The 16,153-nt window shown below is 42.4% G+C and overlaps 1 protein-coding gene across 4 annotated transcripts in view; it reads right to left on the bottom strand.

The window, feature by feature from the left end:
• Positions 1–1,112: 1,112 nt before the first annotated feature.
• Positions 1,113–16,153, bottom strand: part of ZNF606 (zinc finger protein 606) — a 57,318-nt gene continuing 42,277 nt past the window's right edge. For 3 of the 4 annotated variants that reach the window (XM_036835002.1, XM_036835001.1, XM_036835000.1), the window contains exons 5-7: positions 10,645–10,771; positions 10,318–10,416; positions 1,113–5,250 (exon numbers count right to left, since the gene is read on the bottom strand). In XM_036835002.1, coding sequence (XP_036690897.1) covers positions 3,263–5,250; positions 10,318–10,416; positions 10,645–10,771 — 2,214 coding nt within the window. In that variant the 3' untranslated portion in view covers positions 1,113–3,262. Of the gene's footprint in view, positions 5,251–8,750; positions 8,810–10,317; positions 10,417–10,644; positions 10,772–16,153 lie in introns of those variants that run through there. The other variant, XM_036835003.1, reaches the window with a different exon arrangement.

Genomic DNA, 16,153 nt, shown 5'->3' with positions numbered 1-16,153 from the left:
CCTGAGGATACAAGAGATAAGGGAAACTTGCTGGAGTGATGTCTTGGAGTAGTGGACATGGGACAGGCTCTGGTGCCAACCCAGTCAGTTCATATACAGGCACCAGTGGGAAGGCACGGAAATTATGGAAAGTGGGTAGAGAAGGTGGACAGATGTCATGCAAGGCCTCTGCTGGCTTCTATTCACTCAGGGAAACAAGAAGCAAAGTCGTCTGCTGGGAGCAAGCGTAAGGGAAGATTCAGTGAAGGGATTGTTGAAATCTTGGTACTGAAAAGCCAACGAGCTTAGGAAAAGACATTTGAAACCGATGGTGGGGAGGTTCCAGTCACTGGTAATGGAATGCTCCTAGGGATGACTATGGGAGTGACCGTCTGTTGCAGGGTGGGTGACAAAACCGTGAGCAGACAGGTTAAAGAACTGTGAGGTCAGGACACAGGAAGATCATCTACCTGGACAATAAAATCAGGAAGTATTATGATGGGGGTGGTTTTAGATGCAATACAGCAAGAGCTGAAATCTTTACGGATGGGAAGAGTGAACCATTCATAAGGTGATTGCAACAGAGGGAAGCAAGAGTGATATGACAGTTTGGTGTCCCAAGAGTCAGAACTCAGTTTTAGAGAGAAGGGAGCGAAAACAATCTAGAAGCAACAAATGAAGCAGCTACTCCCTGCAAGGATCATAAGAAAAGGTACTGTGCAGAGGGGAGACCCAAGTTTCAGTCACAGCAGAAGATGGCTGAATGGAGAGTTCCAACTGAGCCCAGCAGATTTCAGAGTTGGGGAAGAGTGGAGCGTGGGGATCAAAAGGGCAATGAACTGAGCTACATGTGGGTTAGAATAAGGGAGATAAGAGGGGACCTGGGAGCCCTGGGCATACATAAGGTTGTGTAATAGGTGGTAGGGAGGTAGGGAATCCTTCTAGGAGGAAGCAGAAGTCTGGGACCCTTTTAGAAGGACACTTTAGAAGTCCAGGAGGCCCATTTAGAAATATTTTTTAAAAGATACTAAGCTTGGTGGTACAGTTACAGAACTTGCCAGGATGCTTGCGGAATATTTGTGTATGACTTACAAAATCCTTTGTAGTCCCTAAATCAGAGAATCTGGGTTCAAAGTATATTACTTTTGGTGTTAGAATACAATACCCATATGTTGGCAATACACCTCTTGATGCATTAGGCTGCTGTCTCTTACAGAGGTTAATAGTGCTGCCTCTAATCTCTCCAAGGATCTCTGCACAAATCACACAAGAAATCCAATTAATTTACCCCTGCAACCTTTACTGGGCAACCCCTATACATTAAGGTAGGGTCAGTGTTACATACCTATGGAAGCGCCAGCTACGGGAGTCTGACAGTGAGCACAGAGTCCCACCATACCAGCAGGCCACTTTTTCTCAACCACTGGAGAGTCATGGACCCCTCGAGAACTAGATGAACCTTCTGTACCCTGGATTTCTAACCAATGCCTTTGAAACCCATCCAGGAAGGCCTGCTGGCCCCTAATTATAGCCCTACCTTAGGGAAATACAGAAAATATTTGTGAACCGAAGAAACGCCACCCAACGCTATCCATCTTGCCCCCTTTCCACTCTGAGCACTCAGAGAAACTTCCTCATTTTATGACTGATTAGCTCCCTTCCCTTCTGAATCCTCCCTACTATCAAGTAATCTCTTCATCTGGAGAAGATAAAGAAAATATAAACATTGAATTCTAGGGAGATCTTGAGAAATGGTGCTCTCATGTGCAGATGTGTCTCTTGCCCTCTGCCTCATGAAGGGCATTCTAAACCCATCAAGGGGCATTTCCTCTGACTTGCCCAAACCTCCAGTGAGTCCTCCAGCCCCTGCTCTGCTGTAATCTTCAGGGTCATAGGTGGTGAAATTCTAGGGAACGCAGAGCCCAGAAAATGCACTGATTCTGAATGTCCAATCCAGACTTCATATTCCAAAGGGAGCTTTGCTCTCATGCTACCCAAAATCCCACAGGGCAGAAAGCCAGGTAACTTTACTTCTCATTCTTTAGGAATTTGATTTTTATTATCAAATATCTACTATAAGAACACTGAACAAAATTTAAAAAAAAAAAAATTAGGGGAAAAAAATCACTGCAGAGGCAGTGCAATACAGTGGTTAAAACAATCTCTGGAGCCAAACAATCTTTCTACTCCTAACTAACTGTGTCCTTAGGTAGGTTTCTCATGATTTCTGCCTCAGTTTCTCCCTTTGTAAAACTGGGATAATAATAGTACCTATCTCATAGAATTAAGGGGACTGAACAAGTTAATATTTGAAAAGTATTTAAAACAAAGTCTAGCACATGATAAGTGCTGTATGTGTTTGTAAAACTTAAAAAAAAAACCTTAACTGGGTTAATCTATCCATGGGTCTTTCCAGTCGTTATGCATATACACTTTTTAGATGTTATAGTAGATATGTATATACAATTTTGTGTCCTTTTTATTCCTTTTTTTGTTATGTATATTGACTCAGTATCCATAATTATAACTTACAGTGACTGCCTAAAACAGATTACAAACTAATTGTCCAACAATGCAGTAATGAGTAAACCATGGTCACTGACACACTGGGTTATTAAGTATCACCTTTTGTTCCAACAACATCAGTCTCATACTTACGGGCAATACATTTCCATCATTAGTTAATCTCATTTACTAATCTTTTCTAAGGTTAATCTCAATCAACAGTAAATATCCCATTCAACACTTTTTTTCCCTTAAATTCAGGTTTAGTATTCCACATTCTATTCCTTAAAGGGCACCCAGACCCTCCCCTTATAATAGCACAATCTGTGTTTCCGTAATGATGCACAAAATGTTATTGTAAAGCTTCCATCCAATATTCCAGCTTGATGCAAAACAGCGTATTTCTAGTTGAAACACTTTTCCTAGGATAAAGTTTTTCCTTTAACAATGCACTCTGATCCACAAATAGTTGAAATCTCTTACTAAAAGATGTCTCATTCCCTACGTTCATGTTGCTCAAGTAGGATTCCTGGTGGACCATGAGGGGAGTCTGGTGTCCTCTTCACTGTAATTATTTGATGTTAAATAAAGGCTACACAACTGTGGAAGGCTTTTGCCTATTCTTTTCATTCACAGGTTTCTTCTACGAAGATAATTTCTACTGATTAATAAGGGGAGAAGTCTTACTGAACTCGTATTAAAAATTTCCCCTCTTGATTATACTTATAGGGTTTTTTTCAATGTGTTATCAAATGTACAATAAAAGAAAAATCTCTCATCAATTCAATTCACAGAGTTTCTCTTCACTATGATTTCTCTGGTGTTGAAGTAGGGCTGAGTGACCACTAAAGGCTTTTCCACAGTCAGTGCATATAAAGCGTTTCTCTCCACTATGCATTCTCTGATGAATAATAAGAGAAGAATTCTTACAGAAAGCTTTCTCACAATGATTACATTTGTAGGGTTTTTCTCCAGTATGGTTTCTCAGATGTACAATAAGGGAAGAACTCTCATTAAATGCTTTCCCACATTCATTACATCTATATGGTTTCTCTCCAGTATGAGTTCTCCTGTGTGCAATAAGATGAGAGCTACAGTTAAAGGATCTTTCACATTGATTACATTTGTAGGGTTTCTCACCAGTGTGGATTCTCCGATGGGCAACAAGGTGGCAACTCTGGCTGAAGGATTTTCCACATTTATTGCACTCATAGGGCTTCTCTCCAGTATGAGTCCTTTGATGTCTAACAAGGTGAGCCATCTGGCTGCAGGATTTTCCACATTTATTACATTCATAGGGCTTAATTCCAGAATGAATTATTTCATGTTTAGTGAGGGCTGAACGTTCTCTGAATGCTTTGCCACACTCCTGACAGTTATAGGGTTTCTCTCCTGTGTGAGTTCTCTGATGGGCAATAAGGTGGGAGCTCCAGCTGAAGGATTTTCCACATTCAGTACATTTATATGGTTTTGCTCCAGAGTGAGTTCTTTCATGTTTACTAAGGGCTGAGTAATCCCTAAAAGCTTTTTCACATTCATCACATTTAAAGGGTTTCTCTCCAGTATGCATTCTCATGTGAGCAATAAGATGGGAGCTCCAGCTGAAAGATTTCCCACATTCAGTACATTCAAAAGGTTTCTCTCCAGTATGAGTTCTCTGATGTCCAATAAGATGGGAGTTCCAGTTGAAAGATTTCCCACATTCATTACATACATAAGGTTTCTCTCCTGTATGAATTCTCTTGTGTACAATAAGATGAGAATTCCAGCTGAAGGCTTTTCCACATTTATTACATTCATAGGGTTTGATTCCAGTGTGAGTCCGTTCATGTTTAGTAAGGGCTGAACGATTCCTAAAAACTTTTCCACATTTATCACATTCATAGGGTTTCTCTCCAGTATGAGTTTTCTTATGTTGGATAAGGTAAGAGCTCCAGATGAAAGACGTCCCACATTCATTATATTCGTAGGGTTTCTCTGCAGTGTAAGTGCTTGTATGCTGTGTAAGGAATGAGTCATACCCAAAGACTTTCTCCCATTCATTGTATTTATATGCTTTCTCTACAGTACCAATTTTTTGATGTTCCATAAAGGATGAAAAGTAAAAGATATTCTCATATTCTTTGTAATCATACTGGTTTCCTCCAATATGAAGTCCTGGATGTTCACTAAATGATGGGCTCTGGTTAAAGATTTGATGGCATTCCTTATATTCATATAGTTTTTCTCCTGTATGCATTCCCATATGATCACCAAAATGCAGTATATGATTGAAAGATTTAACAGCATCAGTACATTTGAAAAGATTATCTCCAGTTTGCACCCTTGCAGGGTGAACAGGTTGCATGGAGTGGTAGAAGGCTTTGTCATACTCATTATTTTCACAGGTAATCTTATCTGCATACATTATGGCTGAGTTACATCTCCAACTTTCAGCATTTGTATCAGGCTTATAGAAATGTTCTATTTGAGAAACTTTCTGAGATGGAACAATGCTTAGGCTCTGGCTACACCCTGCCCCAAGTTCACAGAACTCAGAGCCTCTTTGAGACAGTACTTGCTTTTGCATGAAGACCATTTGCCTCATAGCTGTACTCTGGTTCATGTGATACATTTCTAATTGGTCTTTACATCCCAAAACTTCTAACCTGGAGAACCAAGGATCATCCCATATGTATCTCTCCAACTTCATGCTATGGGACTGTTCCTCCTCAAGAATGCTGTGTGTTGGGATCAACGCTTTGCTTTCAAGATTTCTCATCCATTCTGAAATAAACAGAAAAAATCCATGAGAGCATAGGGAAAGAACTTCTAAGAGTAGAGTGCAAAAGGTAAGATTTACTGTCCATGTTATTGAAAAGGTAAGCATGAACTTGTTTCCAAATAGACTTGTAACCCAGAGGAAGATCGTAATAGGAAAGAGAAGAATGGTAAAAAGTGAACAAAAGTAGTTAACCAGAATACAAAGTGTGCACTGAATATGAATAAAACCCATTTAGGAGTATCTTCCCATGAAAAGGAGGACCAGTTATTACATGTGTGCAGGAAAGAGTTAACTCTACACACTTGAGTTGGTCACACTTTGCACATTCCCAAGAAGGCCTGTTTCATGACTGGCCCTCGGCCAACACCTAAGGACTGAGATCCTGGAATGTTCTAACTCATAAGAGTGTTCTGCATGCTTGAACCCTTGAAGTATACTGTACCAACTTCTCTAGATAGTTTGTACATTTATGGTGAACACCTGCTTTCCTTCTGGGGTTCTGGAGCTTCCATGATTAGTCAGTCAGTCATGTGTGTCTAAATGACCAACCCCCAATAAACACCCTGGACTCACAGGCTTGGGCAAGCTTCCCTAGTAGATGACACTTCCCACAACTCATTGCTGAAGGAATTAAGTGTGTTCTTTGCAACTCCACTGGGAAAGAACTACTGAAAGCTTGCATTTGGTTTCCTCCAGACCTAGCTCCATGCACCTTTACCCTCTGCTGATGTTGCTTTGTGTCCTTGCACTGTAATAAACCATTACTCTGAATATAATGCCTTTTGAGTCCAGGGAGTCCTTCTAGTGAATCACTGAACCTGGGGGTTGTCTGGAGGATCCAGACGCATTTAATACTATTAAGGTGAAAAAATAATAACTGGCTTAACAAAAGACAGATGAACAACCAGCCCCTCAGCAACTAATGTTTAAATTATTAAAGTGTGCTAATTCATTTCTATGTTATAATGTCCTTTCTGTTCCCCTACTTTGACACCTGTCAAAAAAAGAAGGGGATGGGGTTAAGAGAAAGTATCACCAACAAAGGCTTCAAGCTATCACATTATTTCCTATCTCACAGAGTTCAGTCAATAACACAGAATCATCCGCCCGAATGGCAAAAATCACATGGTTTCAGGATACTCCTTAAGTTCTTCTAACATGTGTAGAATAATGACAAAAGAGATAGACTTGAAAGACAGCACACTGCAATGAAGCAGATACAGGAGTTATAGTCTGATAATCTGTATTTAAGTACTGGCTCTGCCACTATCCTTACGTGACTTTTCTGAAGATTAAATGAGATTGTGAATCCAGCAAAATGTCTGGCAAATTCAATATGTGGAAGCTACTTATCATCACTGCTGAGGTATCAGTCTTCCAACAACAGGGGTCTGTATTAGTTTCCTATTGCAGCTGTAACAAATTACCACACATGTAGTGGCTTAAAATAACAAACTCACTGTCTCACAGTCTGAAAGTCAGAAGTTCTAAATGGCTTTCACTGGGCTAAAATCAAGATAGCTTTCCTCAGAAGCTCTAGGGGAAAATCCACATCCTTGCCTTTTCCAGCTTTAAAAGCTGCCTGCATTCTTTGGCTTGTAGCTCCCCCCTCCATCTTCAAAGTATATCATTCCAACCTTTGCTTCTGTCAGTCACATCTCTGTGTCTCTGACACTCCTGCCTCACTCTTAGAACGACCTCACGATAACATGGGCCCATCCAGACGATCCAAGATAATCTATCTCAAGATCCCTAGTTTAATTCACATCTGAAAAAGTCTCTTTTGCCATATAAAGCACCATATTCACAAGTTTCAGATGTGGACATTTTGCGGGGGCGGGTATCATTATTCAGCATACCACAGGGTCTAATGCTGCAGGTACCCAACAGGGCCTAGACCCTTGTCCTCTTTCTCCAGGTTTTTCTTCTTTCTTCACTATACACCATTTTCCCCCTTTTACTACCCAAGTCCATTACAACAGAGAGAGATCCTACTCTGCTCAAGAAATGGCACTTACTATCAATTTTAAGCTTAGCTCCTAGTAGTTAGGGAATGATCTTCAAACAACTTTTGAATTTTTCCAGTAGAAACTTTAAAAAATGGTAGCTGACCAAGTCACTGATTAGATAAACAATGTCCGTCCAGCTTCATACTCAGTACTTATGGCCTGAGTGTCTCTTCCACCTGTAAATTATAATCTATGTGATGAGATGACGATCTAAACAGTTATGAATACACATATTACATCACTGAGAGTTTGTGGGGTTGTAGATGCTAAGCGGATGGGAGGTCAGAAAAGGAGACCACGACAGAAGGAATCAAGGAAGGTTTCACACAAGAGAAATGACATGAGCTCAGTCTTCGGGCATGGCTCATATATAGACAGACTGCTGGTATGGCATGAGCAAAGGCATGCGTGATGTGACTGAAATGTAAGGAGGGCCTTAAGGATGCCAGCTGAGTAAACTGCAGGAACTAGTCAGGAAATGAGCAAAATAATAGAAAAAATTGGAAGGTCTTGAAATCCGGTCAGAGTTATTTAAAAGGCAACTCAAGTCACTGTAGGTTTACTGGCAGAGACCTCATAATGGAAGATTTCAGGGATATAAATCTAGAAATAACATCTGAGGGGGCTAATAACAAATAATAATTCACTCACCAACTTGAGCTGGAATTTTATGAGGGTGCCTACCTGAGGGTGATGTTGGTGGAAGCTGAATGACACAGCTGACATTTCAGAGGAAGAAAATCTCAGAAGTCAGACAAGAGATTACTTCTTAGAGAGGAAAGAGCAGGGAGTCAGGATGGCTTCCCCACTTCCAGCTTAGCAGACTCACAGAAGGTTGGCATCAGGGATATAGATCAGGAAGACGGGGAAACAATCTAGAAGGGAGAGCCGAGATTCCTGGTTCTATCAAGATCAAGGAGACAGCTGAGATGATTTCCAAGAAGGCAGAAGTGTAAGGATGGAGGTGGTGGAACCACAGGGCTCAGGACAGTTACTTAGAATGGTCAGCACTGACCATTAAAGCTACTGGAATTCATGACTCCTTGGTGGAAGGTTTCAGATCCAGATAGGGGGCAACTGGTAAGACTCCACAAAAGTCCACTTCACTAGATGGGAAGATGTCCAACTTCAGGACTCAAGAGGGGGCCATTGTACATCGTTAAATTAAAAACAACAAGATACAGAACGATATGTATTGTATTCTACCTTTGGAAAGGTGAAAAGTAACTACATATGCCTATATGCTTATAGTTGCATAAAGAAACTCAGGAAACAAACAATAGAAATTATTGCAAGTAATTAACCTCGGTAAGACGTCAGTGAAATTTCACCACTCCATAAAAGCAACCATAAAACTGGCAAAACCTGACAGAATAAGTTTCTTCAGAATTCTCTAAATTAACCAAAGCCTTGCAGCAACCCAGGGAGAGTTTATTCAAGGAAAACGGCTGAGTTTCAATAATAACGGTGAGTTTTGTGGCATTTTAACTTACCCTAATCCCATCTGACTCCTCAACTCAGCAGTAGCCTTGGAAAATAACAGCTCACATTTCTGGTGATAGAAGGAACAGAACAAAGCTAGAGCTTTTTCAAAGCCTCATTCCCAAAGAACAGTCATTATCTGAACTGTTTGGTGGTTCCCAGGAAGACCCCACTTGAAAGGCTTGTGGGAACTTGCATAGCGCTAAAAACTTCTAGGAAGTAGGTATTTGTCAAACATTTAATGGCAATGTTTTAAAGCGTTACTGTCTGAGGTGATGGAAAACAGACGGGGTACACAATACACAAACCAGAAAATGAAAGGAAAACCTGAGGAGTGAGATGTCCATAGATTTGAAAAGTTCTAACATATTCCTGCGAATCTAGAAGGCCCATGCATACACACTGTAATTAAACTTTCAAAAGCCAAAGCCAAAGAGAGAATCCTGAAAGCAACAAGAGAGAAGCAAGTCATCACAGACACGGGATCCTCAACAAGATAAACAGCTTATTTCTCATCAGAAACCATGGAGGCCAGAGAGAAAAAAAAATATGTCAACCATGAATTCTATACCTGGCAAAACTATCATTCAAAAATGGAGAACTCAAGACATTCTCCGATAAACAAAAGCTATGAGTTTGCTGCTAGTAAACCTGCCCTACAAGAAATGCTAAAAGGAGTTCTTTAGGTTGAAATGAAAAGACACTAACTCGAAATACTGACCACCAGTAAAGGTAACTACATAGGTAAATACAAGAAGACCATACAAATGCATTTTTTGTTTGTTTCCTATCTGATTTAAAAGACAACTACATAAAGCAATAATTATAAATAAATCTGTTATGAATCTATGTTGAGACACAATGTACAGATGTAATTTGTGACAATAATAGCACAAAAGAGGGAGGACAGAGCTATACAGAAGCAAAGTTTTTGTATACTATCAAAATTAAACTGATAGTAACCCAAACTAAATTGTTATAAATTAAGATGTTAATTATAATTCCCAGGGCAACCACTAATAAAATAACCCCAAAATTTATAGTAAAAGGAAAGTGGTTACCTGTGTGTGCCTCTGTGTGTCTGTGTGTCTGCCTGTGTGTCTCTCTGGAGAATAATAATAATGTGGATAAGAGGAGAGTGTATAAATGAGATTTTTTTCAGCTTATACATTTTATATAGCTTTGAGTTTTTTGAATCACGTAAATACATTATCTATATTAAAAAAAATTTTTTTTTGTTTTTTTGAAAGAAGAGTCAGTGACTACAGGCCACAAGTTTGGCAATAAAAAATTAAAAAGCAGGTAAATGAATGAGAAGTCTTCTTAGACAAAGGGACAAAGCAGAGAACATGAGAGGTGAGGAGGGAAACTGTAGCATACAAAACTGTTACCGTGTTAAACAGGTGGGCATCTTTGCTCTGAATCAACAGCAGAAAAAAGTCAATATAAGGGATAAAGCTCCTTGGAAGGAACTGTGACCGTCTCTGAGGAAGTGAACTCCTCACAGCCTCAGCCCACTTCTCAAACAAGGAGGGCTTGGAGGAAGGTTCCTCGCTCCCACCTGGGGTCTGCTCTCACCTGGACAAGTGCCTTGAGGAGGATATGCCTGCTCCACTGACCACGGCTCTTCTCCTTGCTCCAACAGGGAGATGACCTCGGGCTTGGCGATCTGATTCCCTACATGTGGAGGAAAAACACAGGCTTGTAGAGCCATGTAACCCTCCCTTGCCTATTTTTCATGAATGACTTCACTTCATGCTTTATGAGCAATAGGGGTTTCGTCCTTGAACCTCAAGGCTCAAGATCATCTCAGCCCTTCTGAGGCCTCGTAAGCTTGTAAACAGAGAGTAGCATAGGGGATCACAAGGGGGACAGCACCGTTTACTTGGGCAGTCCCTGCCTTACCCACAGAGAGCAGATGCCCATAGGTCTCCAGCATCACATCACGGTACAGGGTCCTCTGAACAGGGTCCAGCTGCCCCCATTCCTCTTGGGTGAAGTCCACAGCCACATCCTTGAAGGTCACTGGTTCCTAAAAGAGCACACATGTTCCTCCTCAGCCCGGAGCCACCCCCACTCCAGTGTTTTCTGGGGCTGGAGTGAGGCTGACAGCCCTGGGGAGGAGAAAGTACATAGAGGAATTGTCCTGGATGCGTTCAGTATTCTCACTGATGTGGGTCAGGTCTCACTGGGAGCCACCCAAGACACTGCATTTGGGATGTACTCTTAGGGAGTTAGATATCTGGGCCCACAATAAAGATGAGCAGGTCTCTTCTAAGATCTTGCCCAATTCTAGTTAACACTGGCTAGTATGGACAGGACTCCCATCTGGGCAATTCCTACTGCTTCTCTGGAACTGCAGACACTTAATAAGACCGAGATCAGGACCAGGGTGGATGCAGACTCTGAGCCCTGGTCACAGACCAGAGAACCTGGGGCTCAAGTCTGCTCCACGTGTGGATCTAGGACCTGGAAGGGTGACCGCCTTCCTGGCCACAGCAGAGACACTTCCACTCCCAGATTGTCTCCGACCCAAGGACTGGAGGTAGGGGTGAGACAGGATTGAGCAGAGCAGCCCAAGCCAAAGAGAATCACTTAGAGTTGCTGTCAAAGCACTTTAAGTTTGAAAAAGTTCAAACTGATGTTTTTAGGAAAAAGAGAACCAGGAATACCCACTAGAAAGCTAAAGGGAAGTCTAATTTTTGCAATGAATGCATCCCTTACAGTCCTTTGAAGCCATCAACGTGAGCCTCAGGTATCTGGGCACTTCCAGGGTGGGGCAGGGGGACTGGGGAGCAAGCTGTGCTTCATGGGAGGTGAGCGAGCGACAAACCCCACAGCCCCTGCTCCTTCCTAGGGCCCCCTCTTGGCCTGTCTGTTCACTACGGTCCTCCCCTCCATGTCAGTGCAGAATCATCCCCAGGACAAACACCCACTGAATGGATACACGCGCAGCGCACTTCCACTCCAAGCATCCTTCCACTTCCTCACAGCCTACTAATCACTTCCCTTCCACCCGCATGCGGCCTTCCTTTCTGTCCTGCGAGTCATCTCCGATCAGGGTCAGCCCTCATGCTGGTCTTCAGTGTAGACTTTACTCTGCTGGTCTGAACTGCTCCTCCTCCACCTTCACATGACTGGCTTGAAACACAGAACTGCTTCTGCTCCAGTGATTCTCTAACTCCAAAAAGCATTTACAACTGCTAATCACAACCTCCTTTAGTGAAACCCTCCCTAACCTTGGACTCCTCAATTCCAATTTTTTGATTTTCCTCCTACAGACATGCCCAGGCCTCAGTTTCCTTACTGGCTGCTGCTTCTACATTTTTTGGGTAAACTTTTTTTACTTAAATGTAACATTCGGGTAGAGAAGTGCACAAAACCTAAGTGTGCACCATACCTAAACTCAATGCACTTTCAGAGTGATCACACTTGGGAGACCAGCTGGGAGGCCAGGCTTCCTGCCCAGGGTGCTCCTGGTGTGCCCGTCTCACGCTCCCTAATCTCCCTGAAGGGTGGCACCTACTTAGATGGCTTCAAAGTTCAATAGTTAACAAAGTCCAAACCCACACCGTGGCAGCTGTCAAGCTGGTGGACTGAGCCACAAGTTCACCTCCCACCCTTCCCAAGACCCCAACAGATCCCCATACACATACTTAAAAAGGAACAAAACCACCACATCTAATTGACACAGAAGGAATGAAATCACTAGAGAGATTCTGCAACCCCTAATAAAATAGTGGACATTGGCAATGATCATCAATGACTGCTAAACCACAGGTGAAAGGCAGATAGGGAAATGTCCGATGGAGGGGTCAGCCTGACAATACCTGCACCCACTAATCCATCACATCACCTGGAAATGGGCCAACCAGACAACCTGTGCCCACTGATGCAGGACAGTAAGAAGGACCCAGCACCACCTATCAAGTACTCTTGTCCAAAATACAAAGCCTGAATCTGCCCTAGCCTCTAGCTCAACTACCAGTCTATGGGAGACAGCGGGATAGAGGAACTCATCCAAGGACATCACAAGGGCAAAATCAGGCAACCCAACAAGACAGGTGACCTGGTTTCTTCAGTACACGAAGCACTTGCAACGTGTGGTCCTTGCTTGGATCCTGATCTGAATAAACCAACTGCAAAAGACATTTTGGGGACAAGTGGGGAAAAGTGAATACGGGCTTGGTATTAGGTAATAGTAAGGAATTACTGTTGTTAATTTGTTGGGTGTGATAAAGGTATTGTGTTTATCTTCTAAAAGGTATGTATGTCTCAGATACATACACAGAAGTGTTTAGGGGTGAAATGATACAGTATCTGTGCTTCACTATAAAATACTCTAGTTTTTTTTTTTTTTTAAAGGTTGTCCGAATAAATGAAAAGGCAGAAAGCTGGAAGGTGACATTTGCTAAGGCTGGTGAATGTGGGTGTCTGTCGTCAGCTGAATAATGGCACTGCCAAAGACGTCCATGTCCTAATGACTGTTACCTTAATATGACAAAAGATGTCATAGTTACAGAGATATGATTATGTTAAGGATGTTGAGATGGGAAGACTATCTTGGATTTTCTGGTGGGCTCAATGAAATCACAAGGGTCCTTACAAGTGAAAGAGGCAGGAGAGTCTGCGTCAGAGAAAAGGAGAGAATGCAAGCAGAGGTCGGAGTGATGCACACTGAAGATGGAGGAAAGGGTCATGAGCCAAGAAATGGCAGGTAGCCTCTAGAAGCGAGTGAAAGCAAGGAAGCAGCCTCTCCCCTGAGCCTCCAGAAGGAACACAACCCTGTAGACACATTCTAGACTTCAGACTCCAGAACATGAGAATAAATTCATGTTGTTCTAAGCCATTAAGTTTGTGGCAATCTGTTATAGTGGCAACAGGAAACTCTTAGGGTTTTAAAATCTCCTAAAGTTTTTTTGAAGAAAGTAAACGACATAACTGGCCAGCAAAGAGGCCATCGGCATGTGGTGTTCTACACATTCCTGCAAGATGGGGAGCAGATGAGTGTGGCTGACCGAGGAAACAGAGCAACGGAGACCCCAGGCCTGCACGTTAGAAGGGGCTGCAGGGGAAGCAGGACCCCAGGAGAGGCTCTGGGCTCTGAGCTTAAATGCCACTGAAGTCATAAGAATCAGGCTGCAAGGTCTATACTCAGGACCTCTATATTCAGGACAACTTTGCCAGTTGCCCCACATCCCTGCCAGCCACTTTGCCTTGTGGGCAAAACTCCCTGGACCCTCCTCATACTCAAGAGTGTGGGAGGTTCTCAGGCTGCCTGGATGAGTGACTACCCTGGAGTTGAGACCCCTTCAGCCCAACACAGGGAGAGGGGAGGGGTCTGTGGCCTAACAGCCAGCTGTGCACCCAGGAAACTGGAAGCAGAACCGACCTGGTGATCCTGGCCCACCGAGGCACATGGAGATTAGAGTGAGACTTGTCAGGGGAGGGAGGGAGAGAGAGGGAGAGAGACAGATAGAGACAGAGACCTAGAGGCAGGTCAATCAGGAATCAGACCTGCTCAGGTGCACAAAGCAGATTTGTCAGACACAGCCTCACAGCTCTTCTCTGGTAAACAAAGACAGACGAGGGCCCCTGCACACATGAGGAACATCTGCACAGGTGGAAAGACCGAACTCAGCAGCTAAGAGGACAGAGAATCCAGTCAGCAGTCACATCCAACTTCCAATGACCTATACTTCTAATTCCCAGATGGGAAAGATTCGGTATAAAATAGGACAGGATAATACAAGAGGCTCAGAGAATATGAAGAAGAGATAAAAAACACAGCAGTCAGGGGGCCATCTAACAGACAACCTCAGAAAAATAATATAAAGGAAAACAGGAGGGAATTTTTTAAAAATGCAGGACTTCTTTAAAAAAGACACAAAACACTAGCCATAAACAAAGACAGATATATTTGACAAAAATATACCAAAAAACATTTCACTGATAAAAGACACCATAGAGACAAGCTACAGATTTGGAGAAGATAATCCATATACGGCAAAGACTCAGGATCCAGAAAGCATGAAATGCCTGTATATTAATGTGAGATTCAGAAATCTAGGGATGGGAGACACACAGAGAAAGAAGGAAATACAGATGGCCAATAACTCATTTAAAGATATTCAACCTCACTAGCAATCAAGGACATGAAAATTAAAATAATGCAATATACTTTTGTGGTCTTGAGGTAAACAAAAATTAAAAGACCCGATATTAATATTGTCAAGTGGCAGCAAAGATGCAGGGAAATAGGCACCTTCTGAGTGGGGAGACTGAGAAGGGGCTTTGCCCTTTCAGAGCCACGTGGCAGCACTAGTCACACTAAAAACACAAACACCCTGAAACTCAGCAAAATGCTGCCTCCAGGGTATGCCTAGATAAACTTACATGTGCGCACAAAGTAAAACTATAAGCAACTTCCACAGGGCTTTGTTTGGAATAGGAAAAATGGTGGAAGGAGGAAGGACTTATAAGCCTATTCTCAGAAGAGATGAATAGTGTGCTTCTCTGATGTGGCAAAAGGAATGTACTTGACCTTCATCTACCAAATGGATGAACCTCAAAATTGTCCTTGAAAGGTGTAGAAAAGCTACATGTAGAAAAAGCATTGTTAAAAAAACCAGATTACCTTATAATGTCTACATAGTTTATTACCTACATATGAGTATGAAAATGGATTAACTGTGTACGTATCTTAAGTGGTTGTCAGGAAGGGTGGGAAAAGAATGTGATTGGGGACTAAAAGGAACGAAAAGCAAATATGGCAAAACATTAACGATGATTAATTTGGAGTGGAAACCTGTTTAATCATTTTTTACACTTTTCTGCATTTATGGAATTTGTCAAAATAAAAATTTAAATAAAAAATATTTTCAGAGTTGAGAGATGTCATCAAAACTGGAAGGGCCCATGGACTGCCAATCAGGAAGAAAAAAGACCCCCAGAGGAATACGCCTCAATGTCAGGGCCCACAACTCGTGGAAGCCTTAGGGATGCAAAGAAAATGCAAAACTGAGGCTGGTGATGAAACAGAAGAGACAGCAGAAGATAGGCACCTAGTCTCACCAGCTGTGGAGACAAGAGGTGGGGCTGGGAGACGAAAGTCTCACTGTTACCTAATGCTTAGGAGCAAGGAAGCAGGACAGAGAAGGGCCCCACCCCCTAGGTAGGAGTGAGCCCTTCCATTTCACAGGTAACCCTTACCTGAACTCCTACTTTCCAAATATCATCTGCCAGGATGACTTGCAAAGATGTTTCACCGAAATTCTTGTAAACATTTTTGGACACGTTGCTTTGTACACAAGTATAATCGTTTATCTAGACATTCTAAGGCACTTTATGAAATCTGACACACCAGCCTCACGTTTAAACTACAGGAGGGTTTAAGGGAGGATGTAGGGGGTGC

The sequence above is a fragment of the Balaenoptera musculus genome, chromosome 19 (assembly GCF_009873245.2).
Source record: "Balaenoptera musculus isolate JJ_BM4_2016_0621 chromosome 19, mBalMus1.pri.v3, whole genome shotgun sequence".
Taxonomy (NCBI): domain Eukaryota; kingdom Metazoa; phylum Chordata; class Mammalia; order Artiodactyla; family Balaenopteridae; genus Balaenoptera; species Balaenoptera musculus.
This window is presented reverse-complemented; position numbering and strand designations above follow the sequence as displayed.